The sequence below is a fragment of the Hippopotamus amphibius genome, chromosome 6 (genome assembly GCF_030028045.1).
Source record: "Hippopotamus amphibius kiboko isolate mHipAmp2 chromosome 6, mHipAmp2.hap2, whole genome shotgun sequence".
NCBI lineage: Eukaryota > Metazoa > Chordata > Mammalia > Artiodactyla > Hippopotamidae > Hippopotamus > Hippopotamus amphibius.
In genome coordinates this window covers 83938433-83960084 of record NC_080191.1, presented here as the reverse complement: position 1 = coordinate 83960084, position 21652 = coordinate 83938433, and the positions used below count along the sequence as shown (strand labels likewise).

Sequence of the window (21652 nt, the reverse complement as noted above, 5' to 3'; positions counted from 1 at the left end):
TTCACAGTCTCTTACTCCTTTCTCTCTGGCTCCTTTTTTATTTCCTTAAACACATTAAATAGATATTTTAATTTTGATTTCAGTTATTTCAGTTTATAGATCTTTATGGCCTGGTCCTAGTTCTGTTGTTTGTTGATCTTGCTTATCATAGCTTGTTTCCTTGAATGTTTTACCGGGATTCTCTCTGTGAGACTTCCATAAAACATGTGTTGAGAAAGTATTTGTCCTCAGAGGATTTGCTTCTGCTTTTGCCATGTGTCTGAGAGGACTTCAGCTTTAGACTTGGATCCACTTTATAGTCAGATGCTTCCTTGGAGGTCTTTGGACCATGCAGATAGTGTGTAATCAGGCATAAACACACATGTGGTCCGCCACTGGTTTCAAGATATCAAGAGGGACTTCCTTTGTTACCTCTCCACTCAAAACAAAGGTTGATTTCTTCCTTAACTGTTGTCTTTATTAACTAGAGGTTGTCTTTTAGTTCCTTGCTCTCTGGACCAGCAACTTAAGCATCACCTTGGAATTGTTTAAAATGCAGAATCTCAGGTCCTGCCAGACCTACTTTGGAATCTGCATTTTAACAAGATTCCCTCCCCGCAACCCCAGGTGGTTTATGTGCACATTTAAAAGTCTTCCAAATTATTCTTTTTTCTCAGTGTATGAGCCTCCCTGAGTTCTGGCCTCTAATAGGCTTTTTGTTTTGCTCAGGCTCAAAAGACTGTGCTTGCCCTGCTGTCCTGAGAGCTCTGTACCCTAAGCTCTAGGGTAGAAAGACATGGGTTATGTAGCAGCATGTGTTTCATCTTACAGGACTGCTTTGATAGTTTATCATTATTTACTGTCCTAAAGTTTCTTCCTCTGATTTATAAATGTTTTATATATTTTTTTACCTTTTTACATGTTTTATGGCTATAGGGCATCTATCAAATTGCCACAACAGACGTTTGAAAAGTTTTTTTTATTTTTTTAGTGGCGATTCACTCTTTTTCCTTTGCTTTTATTATTTCTTCTTTTAGAATGTCTCTTCTTGCCTGTAATGTATTGGTGCTTGTAAACACAATTCTAAGTAGGCTTTGGTTAAGCCCTTGAAAAAGAAGACATGAGCTTTATGGTGGGATTTCCTTATTTCTCAGCAGAAGTGCAGTATGCTATCTGATCTTGTATTGTGCATAAATGAGGGAAATTCTTTTCTTCCACATTTTGTTACACATTTACCTGACTACAAAAATAGTTCTGTTTATGGTTCCATGGTCTCAGAGTCCCTTGAGAAAACTGGTCTTTTGGCTTTTCTTTGTAACCCTTCTTTTTGTGGATAAAGTTCCTTCCTTCAGAAACCCTCAAAGCCAGACTGAGGAACCAGTTTCTCAAACTTACACGTTGCTACTGTACTTTCTTTCCCCAAAGTACACTCATGTTTTTGTTTGTTACCCGAAACCCTTATGCACGTTGACTTCTGTGTCCCACAGTTAGGCTCAAATTGTTAATACACTCAGTGTGTGCACGTGAAGACATACGCCTTGCTTCATTTCTCTGAACTGCCCTGCAAGGTAAGATAAATATCTCCATTTTTCAAAATGGAAAACAGACTCAGTGAGATACTGTAATCTCCTGAGGGTCATATTGCTAGTACGTGGTGTGGCTGATGTTGGAACCCAAGTGTGACTCTAGTGCTCTTAGTTTGCAAGTTTCAACTTTTCCATTGTATTACTTAAGGGGAGGGCCAAGCTGCTCTAACAGTCCTGCCAATGGGACAGGAATCAGGTTCTTTTCATCTTTTTGCTCCACCATCTGTAAAGCAGCACTGATAGTCAACCCATCCACACTAGTAGAGTTTTACTAGTAATTTACAGCCTATGTCAGTTCTGATTGGTTGAACTGATTCTGATTGAGCAGTGTCTATATCATACACGTTGTTAAATATTTGAAGTATCACTTGGCCCTGGGTTTTGTCCTCATCTGCAAGATTAGAGCTGGGTCACTGCCGTGTCCACATTGCAACCTGAAGGAATGAAAAGAGAAATCCAGGGCAATCAGTTTGTTGCAAAATTGAGGTGACCTAATGATGTGATTGCACACATCATTTCTAGCCACAGCCTTCTGGCCACAACTTGGATACATGGTTGCTTGGCTGCAGGGAAGGCTGGGAAATGTGGTCTCTAAGCAAGTGGCCTGGTGCTCAGCTTGATCACAAGCGAGGTGGGAGTGGGCATCCTAGAACTGAGTGAAAGAGGGGAAAGCAACTACTTAGCAGTCTCTGCCACATCTGCCTAATGTCACTTTTTCAGAAAATGATTGTGTTCATACTATATTACTATAAAATACAGTTATATGCATATAATCAGATTACTGTCAGGTTTAAATAAGGTGACATTTTTTCAGCCCCTAGCACAGTGCCTGACACATAGGAGGCACTTAACATGTAATATTACTTTTATTATTTACAGTTCTTGTATCTACATCACTTAAGAAGCAAAACTTTTAGCTTCAGATTTTGTCTACCTTATAATTGATAGCCAGGGATTTTGTGCCATTTTTATGATTTTGCATAAATGCTTACAAATTTCTACAGGGATTTGAAACATACCAAGATTACTTTTTATACTGAATATCATTTCAAGTTTCCAATAAAGGGAATTTTTTTTTTAATTTGCTAAAACATCCAAACCTAAAACAAGAAGTATTGGGTTGGCCAAAAAGTTTGTTCCGGTTTTCCATAACATCTTACAGAAAACCCGAACGAACCTTTTGGCCAACCCAATACTAATTTTATTGTGTTGTGTCAAGGCTGAGTACATAGTAATAAATGGCTGCTGGTATCTATTAAATATTTGCTGAATTTTAGACTTCAAATTAAGTTACTTAATATACAATAAAATAGACTTAATTAGTAACCAAATGCAGAAATTACTCATTAGCCAGAGTAGATATAAAAAAAAGTCCACATTTAGAATCTACTTTGTTAAAATTCTCCTTTCTATGTCTGTATTATTACTGAACTGTCATGACTTAGCAAACAACCTTTAATGCATCACAAATTGCTAATAAATTTGTTGATGGATAGAAAAATTGGACATCAGATGGTGGACAGAAGTTTCTATTGTGGAGGCTGGCTGAACTTGCTAAATTGGGATATAATATTGTCATATTCTACAGAAGCCTCTATTTCAGATAGCAAATGACTGATACAAATCCTGTGATTTGGGGCTGAGAATGTCTTTCAGTTGTGCATGGTTTATATTCACTGACATTTTCAATATAATATTTTTCTAAATGGTCAACCACAGTAAACCAAGAACAGATTATTATCTGAAATATGTTAATAAAATCAGAAACTCATATTTCTGTTACCCATATAGCTTCTTAATAAAAATAAATGCCACCTTACAAGATATTGTTGCAGGTTTTTTTCTTTTGATTTTTAGTATATGTTTAAGTATTATGAGGATATAATTAAAAATAAAATATGTGCTTAAATATTGAAGTGAAAGTTTGAAGGCAAAATGGTCTGTAATCAAACTCAATAAATACTTTAAAATTTTAGATGTGTTTTGATTTTAATATGTATAGCAATTTTTATTGATTCGTAGATTTTTCTCAGCCAATTAGTATCATAAATATGAAGTATTTTATATAAGTGAATATGTAGATGAGAAGAGACTATATTAATTCTGTAAATTGTAGCTTTATTAATACATTCAGTTATATATTTCTTTAATCCTTGAATTTTGTGGGCCTTGCATTGTGGGATAAGACTAATTTGCATTATAATTGGTCATTCAGACAATCAATAATGTTGCTAGTCACTGAGATATATACAATGGATGTGCAAATGAACAGTCAGATGTACTATTTTGAAATTGTTAATGCAATTTGTTTGTGATGTCATCTTTATGTAATCTTACAAACAAGTCTTATGTAAATTCCAAATTGTCTGTGAAGGGTGTATATGTATACACAAAGACATATATACATACAAATAAATACTTGTGTGCATATATATATATTTGCATGTGTGTGTATACATATAATTTTTTAAAGCATGGGAGGGATTAGGGTGATGTCATGATTGTTAGAATATGAATCAAATACATGTAATGAAAGAAAATTCTAATTATATGTAAGACTATCAGGAGCTTCCAGATAATTCTATAATAATAATAATAGATACAGTTTATCACTATGCTAAGTGCTTTGCATGAATTGTCCTGTTTAATCTCTTTAGTTTACCTCATGAGATAGGTACTGTCATCTACAATTTAGAGGGAAAGAAACGGATTTAGAAAGGGTAAATAACTTGACAAAGGTCAAACAGCTGGTGTTTGTTTTAGTTTCCTATTGCTGATGCAATAAATTACCACAAACTTAGTGGCTTAAAAATTCTTACAGTTCTGGAGATGAGAAGTCTGAAATGGGTCTCTCTATGCTGAAACCAAGGTCCGTTACAGTTTTGTGTCTTCTGGAGGCTCTAGGGGAGAATCTGTTTCCTCCCTTTTGCAGCTTACAGAGGCTGCCCAAGTTCCTTGACTAGGTGGCCCTTTCCTCCATCTTTAGAGCCAGCAGCATCATCAAGTCTGTCTCACATTCCCACCTCTCTGGTTCTGTCTTCCAGTTCTCTCTTCTGTTTTAGAGGATCCTTGTGATTACAGTGGACCCACCCAGATAATCCAGGACAGTCTCCCTAGTTCAGGATCATCTGATTAGCAACCTCAATTCCATCTGCTACCTAATTCTCCTTCACCATGTGACCTAACCTACACATAGGTTCCAGATACTAGGTTCTAACCCTCTTTGGGGGCCATTACTGTGCCTGCCACAATGGTGTGACAAGAACTGGTACCCAGCTCTGTCTGCCTGTAAAGCCATTCCTTCAGGAAGTTGAAAACCACCAGCCCTGAGGTCATTTTTCAGAGTGATTTTGCCCTTATTGAACATTATCTCAACAAGGTTGGATAACTTTCGTAATACTGAAAGCTTACCTTTCTCATTGTAACCTAGAAAGTGATCTCATTTATACATTGCAGGTGCCAGATACATTTTAAAATATTTAATTGGCAGAAAAAGAGGACCATGATTAGTGTTTAAATATAAGAATACTAAATACAGTACCTTGTGACTTCTAGAGAAGTAAATACTAAATATTGCCATTGAAAACTTCCTACTACTTAGTTACCCTTAATGACCTGATTCCTGGTATTTTTAGCATTGCTTCAGACAGAACTCAGTATTTGTATCTGTTTTTATAGTTTTGATAATGGTTAACTAACTTATTTCAAAGCTGTTCTTTTCAAACTGATAGCATTTGTTGCCTCCAAGGAAGCAAATTGGCTGTCTGAAAGACAGGGGCAGAGGGAAGGGTTGTCACCGTGTGTCCTTTTGTACTTTTTCATTTTGATAGATGTGAATGTGTAAGCTTAAAACAAATAAGTAAAAGTATTAAATTTTGGAGCAGAATAAATGAACAGCTCCTATTTTTTCACTGTCTTCACTCTGCTAGGATCACCCCTTCTGTGTCATTCTTTGAAGAAAATAAGTTCTCAAGGAGAAAAATCTGAACCTATCAAACAACCCCTTAAGAAGCCAAAGTTACCAGAAGGTCGTTTTGATGCACCAGAAGATTCCAATTTAGAGAAAGAACCACTGACAAGTGAGTATAGTAAAGCTCCTCTTAATTTTTGAGGTCTCAAAGTGTTTTAGTCATTGAGAAAAAAATGAAAGAAGCATGTTATTATTTATAATTGTTCATTGACAGTAATAAAGACTATTCCAACAATGAATAAAATCACTGTAGTAAGTACCCTACATACAAACAAGTTCCGTTCCGAGAGTGCATTTGTAAGTCTAATTTGTTTTAAGTTCAACAGAGTTAGCCAAGATACCCAAGTAACACAATCAGCTATATAGTACTGTGCTGTAATAGATCTATAATACTTTTCACACAAATAATACGTTAAAAACAAACACAAAAAATAAAACATTTTTAATCTTGTAGCACAGTACCTTGAAAAGTACAGTAGTACAGTACAACAGCTGGCAGATGGGCTGGCATCGAGTGAACAGGCAAGAAGAGTTACTGACTGGAGGAGGGAGAGGAGGTGGGAGATGGTAGAGCTGAAGGGTCATCAGCAATAGGAGACGGAGGGCGAGCTGCAATTTCATTCACGCCTGACGTTTATGGAATGCACATTTGCATCTTTGAAAGTTCACAACATGAAGGTTCGTATGTAGGGGACTTACTATTTTGACCATCAATTTGTATGGGTTAAAAAAAATATATTTCCAGGCCCCTGGCAGTGATTGGTTATGTTTGATTACTTTATTTATTATACCCCATTATTCACATGACAGAATATTTGAATTAAGATGCAAATAACAGAAACCTACTTGAACAGACTTAAGCAGAAGGTAGGGAATGTTGTTATTAAGTTACAGGGAGCAAGTGAGGCTCTCTAGGGCAGTAAAGCTGCTGGGCCTTAGAAGAAGACTGGGACTTCAGGACTAAACACTATATGGAAATCAGGATATTCTCCCTCCTCTTGTCTCTGGTCACTATTCTGTGTTGTTTTCTGTCTCCATATTCCCTTCTGAGTTCACTGGGCAGAAGGTAACTGCTCCTAGCAGCTACTCAGTTCAGGAGAACAACCAGACTGGAAATACAGTTTCTTAGTCCTAATTTCAAATTCCTTGAGAAGAGAGCTCCTTGGCCCAGCTTGAATCAGGTGTCCACAGCTAAATCAACCAATGGCCAGTGGCCAGGGTCACAGGTGAATGTGGCAGTTGTTCTCACATAACCACGTGGTTGGGTAAAGAGAAGGGAAGGTTTTGGAGAATAAAGAGGTTTTGGGGGCAAAGAGGGATGATAGACTAAACAGTATTTTGTATTCAGTATATACAGAAGTTGGCTGATGTCTTAAAGCTCTGTTGTTGTTTTTTTCTTAAAGTACTACTTTATTTTCATGCTATATCCTTTTGTATCTTTGAATTGTGGAAAATGTGCAAATATTAGCTATTCAAAAAACAGCATGTCACACAGCATAAATATAAACATACCACTTTGAAACTTTGACAAGGCTGCCCTGCTTTTCTGATTTTCTCCAGTCTCATGAGAGCTAACCCACCTAGGAAGTGAAGCATTCTAGGCAAGAAGATACCAGGAGAGGATACAGAGACCTGTGTCTCGAATTCTTTCTAGAAAATAAAAGCTTTGGGGTTTTGCTCATTCATTAAATATTTCCATTTATAACACTCCACCGAGCCCAATCTAATAACCAGATCAACCAGCCAAGATGGTGGAGACTTTTTAAAAAGCCGTGATAATCTGGAGGTAAAATTTTTCTGCAGAGGTTTTAGCTAAGCACAAAAATCTGAGAGGAAATATTTCCTTAAAACGTCTCACACAAAAGCAGCAGTCTCAGAAATAAACACCCACGTATATACTTAACTGATTTTTGATAAGGTTGCCAAGACCATTCAGTGGGGAAAAGGACAGTCATTTCAATAAGTGGTGCTGAGAAAACTTAATATCCACATGTGAAAGAATGAAATTGGACCCCTTACCTTACACCATATTCAAAAACTAACTCTAAATATGTCAAAGACCTAAACTTAAGAGGTAAAACTATAAAACTCTTAGACGAAAATTGGGGAAAATCTTCATGTCCTTGGATTTGACAATGATTTCATGCATATGACACCAAAAGCACAAGCAACAAATATTAAGATACATAAATAAAAAAAAATCATTGAAATTAAGAAATTGTGTTCATGTGAGAACGTTGTCAAGAAAGTGAAAAAAATGACCTACAGAATGGGGGGAATATTTGTAAATCATATATTTGAGAATTAATACCCAGAATACATAAAGAACTCCTACCACTCAACAACAACAAAAACAACCCAATTCAAAAATGGGCAAATGACTCGAACAGACATTTCTTCAAAGAAGAGAGAGAAATGACCAACACACATTTGAGAAGGTGCTCAACATCGCTAATCATTAAGGAAATACAAATCAAAACCACGGTGACACTCTACTTCACACCAAGTCAGATGTCTGCAATTTAAGAAAAACTGGAATATGACAAGTGATGGTGACAATGTGGAGAAATTGGAACCAGGCTTTTCTGGTGAGAATGTAAAATGATGCAACTGCTACGGAAAACAGTTTGGCAGTTTCCCAAAAAGTAAAATATAGAACTACCATGTGACCTAGCAATTCTGCTTCTAGGTATAAATCCAAAATAATTGAAAACAGAGACTTGAACAGATATCTGCACAGCCATGCTTTATTTACAATAGCCAAAAGATAGAAACAACTTAGACGTCCACTGATGGATGAATGGATAAACAAAGTGTGATGTGTACACACAGTGAAGTACTATTCAGTCATAGAAAGGAATGATACATGCTACAACATGGATAGACCTTGAAACATTATGCTTAGTGAAATAAGACAGTCACAGAAGGACAAATATTATATATTCTATAATACCACCTGTATTAGGTACCCAGAGTAGGCAAATTCATAGCGACAGAAGGTAGATTAGAGGTCATCAAGGTCTAGAGGGAAGGGGAAAGGGAACTTATTTTTTAAGAACTTTAATTGAGATATAATTGACATACAATGAACTGCATATATTTAAAGTGTACAGTTTGATTTTTTTTTTCTTATTAGTAATGTATATATGGCAATGCCAATCTCCCAATTGAGAACTTTTTTATTTAATGGGTACAGAGTTTATACTGGGGATGATGAAAAAGTTTGGGGTATAGTGTAATGGTTATACAGCATTGTGAATATTTAATGCCACTGAATTGTACACTTATAAATGGTTAAAATGATAAATATTATATATATTTAATACAAAGGAAAAAAAAAGCATATTTCAAAACGCAGTCATCTGTCTGACACAATGCCAGGCATCCATCTTAATTTTTGAGTTACTGGAGTTTATGTTGAAGATGCATTACCAAATCCAGCAGGTGCTTTGCAATCCTCATTTTATCTGAACTATCCACAGCCTTTGACAGTATTAACTACTGCTCCTGGAATTCTTCTGTTTTGATTTCAGTTATGCTTTCTTCAGTTTCTCATCCTATTTCTTCAGTCGTTTGTTCTTAGGCTCTTTTTTAAGCTCCTCTGCATCTGCCCAACTCTGAAATGTACATATTTGCCAAGCCTTTGTCCTGAGCCCCCTAAGCATTCCTCAAAGAGCTCATATCCTCCTGAGATTATCTGAAGGATCACGTATGTGTTGATGGTTCACATGTTTATACCTCTAGTCAGACCTCTCTCCTGAGCCACTCCTGTCTACCACTGCAGCATCTTTGTTTGCATATTCCAGATACATCTCAAAGTATTACATCTAAAACTGAACTCATCCTCTTCTCATTGTTCACTTCCAACAGCCCTACCCCAATCCACTTCCTTCTAAATTCCCAGTCTGCCCCATCTACCAAGTCATCCAAGCCTGAAATCTGGGGGTAATCCTTCATTCCTGCCTCTTCCTCTGTCCTGGATCCAATCACTAACCAAGTCTTGTTGGTTTTACCATCTTAACATCTGTCAAATTCATCTCCTCTTATCCATCCTCTTAATAAAGCCTGAATTCAAACTGTCTCTAGTTCTGTTGGTGTCCTAACAAGAATGTATTCTTCTTTGTTGTCTTCCTTCTAACCTAGTCTCCCTGCCTCTAGTACATACTTTATTCTAAGAAAAAATTATAGGTTGTACCTTTGCAGAGAGTAGTTTTTGTTAGTAAGATGATATGATTTTATGCAACTAGGCCCCCTGTTTGATGCAAAGATGAATAAGGAAAGGAAAATGGAATGCCTACATAACTATGAACAGGACATTGTGTGGTAAATGATGTGAGAGATACACAGAAAAAGGTCAGAGAGAGGTAGACAAAAGAGAGAACATTTGAGCTGGGGTTTAAAGCAACACTGAAATTGTGATGAGTTGATAAGAAGTTGGGGAGATGTTTCCAAAGAAGAGAGAAAGGAATGTTCAGAAAGAAAGAGGCTGGGAACATGACACATGCAAGACTTAGCCAATGTGTAAAGTGTGTATAGTGAAGTAATAGAAAATAAGGCTATAAAAGTAGATTTGGTTCAAATGTGAGAGGGCCTGAAGTATATTGGCTTTTTGCACTGGACAGTGAGGAAAACACTGAATGTTCTTGGATGGAGATTGTTTAATCAGCTTTCTTAAAGTATAACCCACATATAATAAAATTTACCCATTTTTAAATTCACCCATTTTAAGTGAACATTTCAGTGAATTTTAACAAATGATTACAGTCATGTAACCAACGCAAAGTCTAACACAGTTCTACCCCCCAAAGATACCTCGTGCCTCTTTATACTTAGTCTCATTTTCACATCCCCCTGGCAACTATTTATCTCTATCACTATAGTTCTGCCTGTTTTTTAGGATTTTAACTAAATTGGATCATACATTACATAGTCTTTTGTACCTGGCTTCTTTCACTTAATATAAGATGGAGGTGGGACTCTTGTTTTAGAAACATTAATTCCGCTTTCTGTGCAGGTTGGCTGGAGCCATGAAAGTCAGAAAACAGAGATGAATTAGAAATCTATTGCATTTTTCTAGAATGAGACCCAGAGCATGATTCAGTGTTGAAGTAGTGGGAATAAAAAGTTGTAGAAAATTACAGGATATAATGAGGGTGAAGATTAGGTTAAACACACATGAGGAAGAAGGGAGTTGGAGGGATGGATAGGAGGCTGTGGTCAGAAAGAAGAGCGCTCAAGAGTATGGGATTTGGAGAAGGAACATATACAAAAAATAATAAAACCCAAATGGATGACAGAAGTGAAGATGAAGATTGCTAGGAAAGAGGATTGAGGACATTTGTGGCCCCAGTATGTGATGTTCTTAATGTGAGTGTTGATATTAAGGCCGATGGGATGAGAGATGAAACTATGAACAAATATTGATCCTGCCCAAGAGGATAGAAGAGTCTTTGAGTTTCTTACAAGACTGGAGAAAACATTGGAGAAGTAAACTATGGAATTCAGAAGCAGAAAGCCTGTAGAGGTGTGGTGGTAGAATGAGAGGCTGGAAGTAGCAGTGAGCAGCAGAGACATCTTCACCCTTTCCTTCTTCCCTCATGCTGTGGATTGAATTGTGCCCCCCATAAATCCATATGTTGAAGCCGTAACCCCCAATGTGATGGTATTTGGCGTTAAAAGCCTTTGAGAGATAATTAGGTTTGCACGAGGTCATGAGGGTGGGACCCCATGATGGAATTCGTGTTCTTATAAGAAGGGACAACAGAGACCTTCTTGCTGTCTTTTTCTCCCTGCCATGTGAGGACACAATGAGAAGGGACCATCTGCAAGCTAGGAGGAGAGTCCTCACCAGAACCCAGCCTTGCTGGCATCCTGATCTCAGACTCTCAGCCTCCAGAACGGTTTCAAAATTAATTTCTATTGTTTAAACTACCCAGTTTCTGGTATTTTGTCATGGCAGCCCAAGCCGACTAAGACACCAGTGAGCCGCAGAGATATGGGAGAAGAAAAACTTCTGCTAGAGAGGCTTTCAGAGGAAGTCAAAGCAAGGAGTCCTTTAGAAACAGAATAATGATGAGGGTGGGACACAATTTATTCACAGTGGAGATAGAATTTTTAAATGAATATTTGAAAATTTTCAAGGTAAATTCTGTGTCTGCTTTCTTTTGCCCATGTGATTTTGGTGATGTTCGTTTAGTTTTCTAAAGAGACACAGTTTGGGGAGATTGACCAAGATGGTGGAGTAAGAGGATGTAGAGCTCACCTCCCCCCATGAACACATAAAAAATACATCTATGTATGGAACAATTTCACTGAAAACTAACTGGAAACTGGTAGAAAGACTGATACAACCAAGGCTGTAAAAAAGATCCACACATAATGGGGTAAGAAGGGAAAAAAGTGATCAGAGTCAGGACCTGTGTCCCTGGGAGGGGACTCAGAGGAAAAGGGAGAATATGTGGCAGAGACACACCATGGGGAGTGAGTGGTGAGAACCAGATTGGGTCCCCTGGTCCTGAGATCCTATGCAGGGGAGACGAGCCTCCTTGGCTGGTTGGAGGATGACTGGAACTAACAGGAAGGCAATGGGAAACCTAGACTCCACTTGTGAGGAGGGCGCACACAGGCTTGGCCCAGAGGCAGTGCAGAGAGGTCTGTTCCAGCAGCTCCAGGTTTCCTGCGACTGCCTATTGGATACCGCAGCCCAAGCCAAGACAACTCTCTAACCCCACTTGTTCCATGTCACGTTGCAGCCCTGGATCTGGGGCAGCCACTACCAGGAAGAAGACTCGGCCATGGGATGCAGAGGTGACCCAGTCCCAGGGTGTAGTCTGGGTGGGGTGGTGGCAGCCATTGTTGGCACTTACTCAAGCAGCACAGCAGAAGTGACCCAGACCTCTGACAGCAGCTGCTCTACCATGGCTCACCACGATACATGCTGAGAGTCCACTTGGGCCCCCGCAGCTCTGCAGTGTGGCTCCAGAGCAGTGATCAGCTGAGAGAGTCAAAGGCTGCATCTGAGTGGAGCACAGGAAACAAATATGGGCAACTGAACAGGCAGTGAATCAGAGATAGCTCAGATCTCTGTTTGCAGCTGACATGGGCTGAGAGCCCGAAAAGGCCCCACTCGCTTCAGCACTTCCCGCTCTGGTGCAGGGAGGGAGGAAAAGACACTTAAAAGGAACAAAGCCAGCTCATGCCTGACCCTGAGGGCTTCTGCTCCAGCAGCCTGGGCTCAGACGCCATCCCCAGTATGGCAGTGACAGCCACCTAGCAGAGGGGAAGTCCTACCTCACAGCTGGCTCTAGCTCTAGCCTCTCCACCTCCAGGCCCACCTCCTACTGAGGAGATAGCTATCAGCACACCCTGAGGAAAGGCATGATTTGCATCCATGTCAAGTTCAGTTTTTCCACAAAAAGCATTGGGCACGTGCAGTCTGTATAGGGACACTCCTACATAAGAACACTCCTTCAAGATAACTGTTTCACCTAAATTCATAGAGGCAAAAAATAAGTTAAGCAAAATGAAAAGGCAGAGGAACTTCTCTCAATTGAAAGAGCAATAGAAAACCCTGGAAAAAACAACTAATGAAACGGTTGACTAGATAAGGAATTCAAAGCATTGGTTATAAGAATATTAATTGGATTAGGGGAAAGAATACATCTACACAGCAATGTTTTCAACAAAGAACTAGGAAATATAAAAAAGACCCAATCAGAAATGAAGAATTCAATAGTTGAAATAAAAAACACACTAGAAGGAATGAATAGCCAGCTAAGTGACACAGAAGAATGCATAAGTGATCTGGAAGATAGAATAATGGACATCATCCAATCAGAACAGCAAAAAGAAAGGCCAATTTTTAAACGTGAGAACAGCCTAAGAGATCTCTGAGATAACATATAAGGAGCCCAGAAAGAAAAGAGAGAGAGAGAGAGAAGGGAATTGAAAATGTATTTGAGGACATTGTGACTGAAAACTTCCACAGTCTGAAGAAGGAAACAGATGTCCAGGTACCAGAAGAGGGTCCAAACAAGAGGAACTCAAACAGGCACACACCAAGACATATCATAATTAAAATGGGAAAAGTTAAATAGAGAAGTCTGAAGGAAGCAAGAGAAAAACAAAGTGTTGTATACAAGGGAATTCATATAAGTCTATCCCCTGATTTCTCTGCAGAAACTTTACAGGCCAGAACAGAGCAGCATTCAAAGTTCCGAAAGGGAAGACCTGCAACCTAGGATACTCTACCTAGCAAGATTATCATTAAAATAGAGGGGGTGATAAAGAGCATCTCAGATAAGCAAAAGCTAAGAGTTCATCAATACTAAACTTACCTTAAAAGAAATATTGAAGGGACTTCTCTAAGTAAAAAAGAGGTAAGCTATAGGAAAGGGGAAATCCTGCTAGGAAAGGCATATGTATAGTAAGGACTGAGGATCAACCACTTTAAAAATTGTAAAAGCATTTGGTTAACTGTTGCCTGCAGTGACCTGGGCATAGACCTCCACCTACCTAATGAACTTGTAGCTGTAAGGAAAGGGCTGGAAAATAGAACCTCAGTAATATCTGTTGCTTGTTATTGACTGTTTGGCAAGAAATTAAAAAGAAAGAGATGAACCAAAAAAAAGTTTATAGAAGCAACTATAACTAGCATAAACAGTTAAGGGATGAATATGAAGATGTAAAATATGACATCAAAAACATAAAAGGTAGGGGAGTAAAAAACGTAGTTCAAATGTTTTTGAATTTAAATGACTATCAGTTCAAAACAAGTAGATATAGTTATAGGCCAACATGTATGAATCCCACAAATCAAAAACTTAAAATAGATAAAACTAAAAAGAATACAAGCATACTACTAAAGAAAATTGTCAAACCACAAGAGAAGAAACAAAAAGAAGCAATGAACAGAGAAGAACTAGAAAAACAATCAGGAAGCATATAATAAAATGGCAATAGGTACATACCTATCAATAATTACTTTAAATGTCAAAGGACTAAATAATCAAAAAACATAGGGTGGCTAATTGGATAAAAACGTTGCCCTTCTATATGCTGCCTACAAGAGACTCACTTCAAAGCTGAAGACTCAGACAGAGTGAAGGGATGGAAAAAGTTATTTCATGCAAACAGAAATGACAAGAAAGTGGGGATAGCAATACTCAGATAAAGTAGACTTTAAACAAAGACTATAACAAAAGACAAAGAAGGGCACTATATAATAATAAAGGGATCAATACAAAAAGAGGATGTTATCATTAGTATGTAAGTACCTGATACAGGAGCACCTAAATAGATAAAGCAAATACTGACAGGCAAAAGGGGAGAAATTGACAATAATACAATAGTAGGGCACTTTAACACCACACTTACATTAATGGGCAAATCATCCAGACCGAAAATCAATAAGGCAACCGTGGTCTTAGACACAATAGACTTCTTGGACTTAAGAGATATGTACAGGACATTATATCCAAAAACAGCAGAATACACATTCTTTTCAAGTGCACATGGAACATTCTCCAGCATAGATCACATGCTAGGCCATAAAACAAGTCTCAACAAATGTGAGAGGATAGAAATCATACCAAGCATTTTTTCCAACCATAGCAGTATGAAACTGGAAATCAATTACAGAAAGAAAAATGGGAAAAAAACAAATACTTAGAACTAAACAACATGCTACTAAAAAACCAGTGGGTCAATGAAGAAATCAAAGGGGAAATCAGAAAATACCTCAAGACCAAATAAAATGGAAATCCAACACTCCAAAATCTATGGGGTACAGCAAAATTAGTTCTAAGGAGGAAGTTATAGCAATGCAGGCCTTTCTCAAGAAAGAAGGAAACTCTCAAATAAACAACTTAACCTACCACCTGTAAGAATTAGAAAAAGAATAAACAAAGTCCAAAGTCAGCAATAGGAAGGAAGTAAAGATCAGAGGGGAAATAAATAAAATAGAGATCAACAAAACAATAGAAAAGATCAATGAAACCAAGAGCTGGTTTTCTGAAAAGATGAACAAATTGGTAAACATTTAGCAAGGATCACCAAGAAGAAGAGAGAGAAGACCCAAATAAGAAATGAAAAAGGAGAAATAACAAAACTACAGAGATACAGAAAATCATGAGAACACTTCTAACAGTTATATGCCAATGAATTGGACAACCTGGAAGAAATGGATAAATTTCTAGAAACATACAACCTGTCAAGACTGAATCAAGAAGAAATAGACAGCTTGAACATACCAATCACTAGTAGTGAAAATGAATCTGTAATTTTAAAACTCCCAGCAAACAAAAGCCCAGGACTGGATGGCTTCAAGGAGAATCCTACCAAACATATAAAGAAGAGCTAATACACAACCTTCTCAAACTATTCCAAAAAATTGAAGAGGACAGAACACTCTCAAATTCATTCTACAAGGCCACCAATAATTACCCTGATACCAAAACCACACAAAGACACTACAAAGAAAGAAAATTACAGGTCAGTATCTCTGATGAATATAGATTCTAAAATCCTCAACAAAATACTAGCAAACTGAATCCAAAAATATATTAAAAGGATTATATATGGTGATCAATTTGGATTTATTCCAGGGATACAAAAATTGTTCAGTATTTGCAAATCAGATAATGTGATACATTAACAAAAGGAAGGATAAAAACCAACTGATCATCTCAGTAGATTCAGAAAAAACATTTGACAAAATTCATCCTCCATTCATTATAAAACTCTCGTTAAGGTGGATATAGAGGAAACACATCTCAACATAATATAGGCTATTTATGACAAACCCACAGCTAACATCATATTCAACAGTAAAAGCTGAAAGCCTGTCTTCTAACTCAGGAACAAGACAGGGATGCCCACTCTTTGCCCCTTCTATTTAACATAATATTGGAAGTTCTAGCCACAGGAATCAGACAAGGAAGATAAGTAGGTATGCAAATGTGAAGGGAAGAAGTAAAACTGTCACTATTTGCAGATGCATGATACTATATATAGAAAACCCTAATGTCTCCACCAAAATACCATTAGAACTAATAAATGAATTCTGTAAAGTTGTAGAATACAAGATTAATATACAGAAATCTGTTTCTTTTACATACACTAATAATGAACTATCAGAAAGACAAGGTAAGAAAAAAAATCCCCTTTAAAATCACACCAAAAAGAATAAAATACCTAGGAATAAACTTATAGGTGAAAGACCTTTACTCTGAAAACTATGAAACAATGATGAAGAAAATTGAAGATGATAAAAGAAATGGAAGGATATCCTGTGCTCTTGGGTTGGAAGAATTAATATTGTTAAAATGGCCACACTACCCAAAGCAATCTACAGATTAAATGCAATCCCTATCAAAATACCCATGACATTTTCCACAGAACTAGAACAAATAATCCTAACATTCATGTAGAACCACAGAAGGCCCCAAATTGCCAAAACAATCTGGAGAAAAAAGAACAAATCTGGAGGTATTAAGCTCCCAGACTTCAGACTAGACTACAAAGCTACAGTAATCAAAACAGCATGTTACTGGCACCAAAAAAACATGCACATAGATTAATGGAACAGAATAGAGAGCCCAGAAATAAACCCACACACCTATGGTCAGTTAATCTTCAACAAAGGAGACAAGAATATACAATGGAAAAAGACAATCTCTTCAGTAAATTGTGCTGGGAAAACTGGACAGCTATATATAAAAGAATGAGATTAGAACATTTCCTCACACCATATACAAAAATAAACTCAGTGGATTAAATGTCTAAATGTAAGACCTGAAGCCATAAAACTCATAGAAGAGAACATAGGCAGAACACTCTTTAACATAAATTGTAGCAGAATTTTTTTGGATCTGTCTCCTAAGGCAAAAGAAAAGCAAAAATAAACAGATGGGACCTAATTAAACTTAAAAACTTTGCCACAGCTAAGGAAACCATGGACAAAATGAAAAGACAACCTGTGAATGAGAGAGAATATTTGCAAATGATATGACCAACACAGGGTTAATATCCAAAATATATAAACAGCTCATACAACTCAATATAAAAAACAAGCCAATCAAAAAATGGGCAGAAGACCTGAATAGACAGTTTTCCAAAGAAGTCATACAGATGGCCGATAGGCACATGAAAAAATGCTCAACATCACTAATTATTAGAGAATTTCAAATCAAAGCTACAGTGAGGTATTACCTCACTCCAGTCAGGATAGCCATCATCAAAAAGTCAATGAATACTAGTGAAGATGTGGAGAAAAGAGAACCCTCCTGCACTGTTGATGTAAATTGGTGCATCCAGTATGGAAAACATTATGGAGGTTCCTCAGAAAACTGAAAATAGAACCACCATGTAGCCCAGCAATTCCACTACTGTGTATATATCCAAAGAAAATGAAAACACTAATTCGAAGAGATACATGTGTCCCAGTGTTTATGGCAGCATTATTTACAATAGCCAAGATATGGAAGCAACCTAAGTGACCAGTGGATGAATGGATAAAGATGTGTATACACACACACACGCACACACACACACACACACACAAAATAGTACATGTGTATTATTCAGCCAGTAAAAAGAATGAAATCTACCATTTGCAACAGTGTGGACGGGCCTCAAGAATATTATGCTTAATATTCTCTGAAAAAGGTCAGAGAAAGATACTCTATTTTATCACTTATATGTGGAACCTAAAAAATAAAACAAACAGTGTATATAGCAAAACAGTAACAGACTCACAGTATAGAAAACTAACTAGTGATTACTACTGGGGAGAGAGAAGGGGGGGCCAAGATACGGGTATGGGATTAATAGATACAAACTACTGTGTATAAATTACATAAGCAACAGTGATATATAGCACAGGGAATTATTGCCTTTATCTTGTAATAACTTTTAATGGAGTATAGTCTGTAAAAATACTGAATCACTATGCTGTACACCTGAAAATAATACAATATTGTAAATCACATATACTTCAATGAAAATGAATGAATGACTAGACATTGTTTAAGAACTTTGATTCTTTCAAATAGGTGGTTCCTCTCCTGTTCCTCCCATGTACAGATCAGTACAGTGTACGGGCTAAGAGCAAGACTGCAGCCAGAATGTGTGAATTCAAACTCAGTTTCACCACTTAGTAGCCGTGTGACCTTGAGCTCTTTGTGTCTCATTTTCCTCGTCTATAAAATGGAGGCAATAATTGTTCCTGTCCCAAAGGATTATTATGAGGGTTAAATGAGTTAATATGTATAAAGTCCTCAGAATTGGGCCTGACTCACAGTGGATATTCCTATAATGAACACACAGTGTAAACAGTAACGGCTCCTATGCCCATAAATGGCAGTTTCAGGTAACCCGTTGCTGAAGGCAAAGCCATATGATGAGGAAGGTTAATACTCATAGCTAAAATTAATTGAGCATCCCTTTGTACCTGGCACCGTGCTAGAACCTTTATAGGCATTCCTTTTTTTATTTCTCAAGATGGTGAGGCAGGTATAATTGTTGTCCCCACTTCAGTGATACGAAAAATAAGGCATTGAGTCAAAGTAATCTTCAAAGTGATCTTGTCTCAAAACCTTCCAAACCCTGTGGATCTGTAGTCTGTATTCTCTGCACCCCTTGCCTTCTGTTCTAACCCAGCCACTCTCCAGATGAGGGCCTGAGAGGGCTCTGAGAATTCTAAGTCACTAATGCAGGTAATAAAGTTGATTGGATACGAAGATTGTATCTTAAAGTGATCTCTCAAACTGGGGAGAAGCCCCACTCTCTGGGGAGAGGCCCCATTCCCCAGGGTGAGTTTAAGGACTGCATAGTAGTGGCCTCATCAGTAGCAGCCAGCTTGTTAACTGTCAGCTCTGCAGCCTCGTCTGCAGAATTGACCATAATGCTTTTCCCATCTCCTTTAATTGCTTTTTTTTTTTTTTACATCTTTCTTCAGAATTTCCCGATGATGTTAATCCTGTTACCAAAGAAAAAGGTGGACCCAGGGGCCCAGAACCTACCCGATATGGAGATTGGGAACGAAAAGGACGCTGTATTGATTTTTAAGCCACATATTCTTTAACTTCAGTATCTTTTTCTGATTGTGAACATCTGAATTAACTTATTTCTGATTATTTTCTTTCTGTATATCCTTTAAGTCATCTAATTTCTACAATGTGTTTAAAAATATATATGATAGCTTTGGAAGAAAATATGCTGCTATAAATTAAGAAAGGAAATATTTCTACATTAGCACATCAGTTTTTTAAAGTAAATGTATTGGGGTATTTAAGTGTTGATTAGAGCTGCAAACTTTTATTTCATCATGTTTCAGTTTATGTTAATCATTTGCTTATAAGATGCAAATTAAACAACCTTTTTTGAATGATTTTATTGCCATGTGCTATGAAATAGTGGCTTTTAAAATGTGAGTTAAGCAGTGTATTATAGTTTGGTAAGGCCACAGTAACAACAGAAAATCTTTAACTGGAGCCAGATTAATTGGGTTCAAATCCCAGCTCTGCTACTCACTAGCTTATGTGACCTTAAGTAAGTTATTTAACGTCCCTGTGCTTCAGTATCCTTATGTGTAAATTGGAGTTCCACCTCATAGGACAGATGAGAAAATTAAAGGAGTGAATATGTGTAAACTGCTTGGAGTAGTGCATAGCACATACCTCTCAGTAAGTGTTAGCAATCCTTACGTCATAAATGTGTTTTCCCAAGTCCCGAGGCTGCCTGGGGGGAAAGATTAAGAAACCGACATTTGAAATACTTGAGTTGAAATTGGTTGGGGGTTTTTTTGGCCGCCGCTGCACAGCATGTGAGATCTTAGTTCCCCAACCAGGAATGGAACCTGTGGCCCCTGCAGTGAAAGCATGGAGTCTTAACCACTGGACTGCCAGGGAATTCCCTGAAATTGTTTTATATGAATATAGCATTTTAAAAACTCATTAGTTGGAAAATTAGTGATTATTTGCATGGTGAACTAAGGTGAAATATACTTTAGTTTGTTAAACATAAAATTCAGGCTAATATAAGAAAAACAGGGCATGAAACGGGCCAATTTAGTCAGTTTTGATCACTCAAAAGCTCCTATCCTGTGGTCCTTGGATAACTGGGTCAGGAAAAGTCAAGTCCAGTTTATAGAGCTGGACTGAAGGAAGGACAGGAACTGCTAGCCTCCTGTAAGGCATCCTTTGCTGTCCTCTGGCCTCACTCAGTCACTGAGATGGGCCTTTCAGCCCCCAGGCACTGAAATCACTTAGGAAGGAAGGGTTTGCAGAGCATGTAGAGTGCAGTAGGCTGGTAATTGTGTGATGTGAATTATAAGTGCAGTATTATTTGAGAAAATTGTAGGGAGACTTATTTAAGACAATAAACTTTTTTTAAAGGGTATTCTCCAAACAGACTAACCAGTGTGGTAACTGGGATTAGTTACTCAGTCTTTATATCAGTTGTCTCTCTCAGTCAGCATTTGTTCTTCTAATTGCAGTTACTGTGTATGCTGTTAAGTAGGAACCACATTCCTTTAAAAACACATAGACATATATATACTACCAACTGTAAAATAGATAGCCAGTGGGAAGTTGCTGTATAACAAAGGGAGTTCAGCTTGATGATGGATGATGCCTTGGAGGACTGGGACGGGGAGGGTGGGGGTGAGTCGAGGGAGGGAGGGGATACAGGGATATGTGTATAAATACAGATGATTGACCTTGGTGTACCCCAAAAACTGGTACATGAGTCTAAAGCAATTATATTCCAATAAAAAAAATACTGTATAATTTAGTCAACCTCCAGTTCTTACTGTTAACATTCCAGAAATATTATGTTAAATTTTTTCATTAACATTAATTTATTTATGTTGTTTTGTACTGTATAGTTTTACTTGTGTTCCACACTAGTCGTCATATGTGATAAAGATAACTTATGTACTTCAAAAACTAATATAAAATATGTTACAACAAAGTATTGTATTAAAATAATAGAATCCTTAACCTCCATTAATAGTAACATGTTTCAGGACAGCTATCAAATATTAGAGGTGAAATTTGGTGGCATAAAAACATTTGTAGTCTTTATGACCATCAAATATTAATGAAAGAACCTAAAG

General features: G+C 37.4%; 1 protein-coding gene across 1 annotated transcript in view; it reads left to right on the top strand.

The window, feature by feature from the left end:
• SDHAF4 (succinate dehydrogenase complex assembly factor 4) overlaps positions 1-19916 on the top strand; it is a 31494-nt gene extending 11578 nt beyond the window's left edge. Inside the window, exons 2-3 of the mRNA XM_057739730.1 lie at positions 5495-5644; positions 19493-19916. Of these exons, the coding sequence (XP_057595713.1) occupies positions 5495-5644; positions 19493-19602 (260 nt within the window). The 3' untranslated portion in view covers positions 19603-19916. The remainder of the gene's footprint in view (positions 1-5494; positions 5645-19492) is intronic.
• The last annotated feature ends 1736 nt before the right edge of the window (positions 19917-21652 follow it).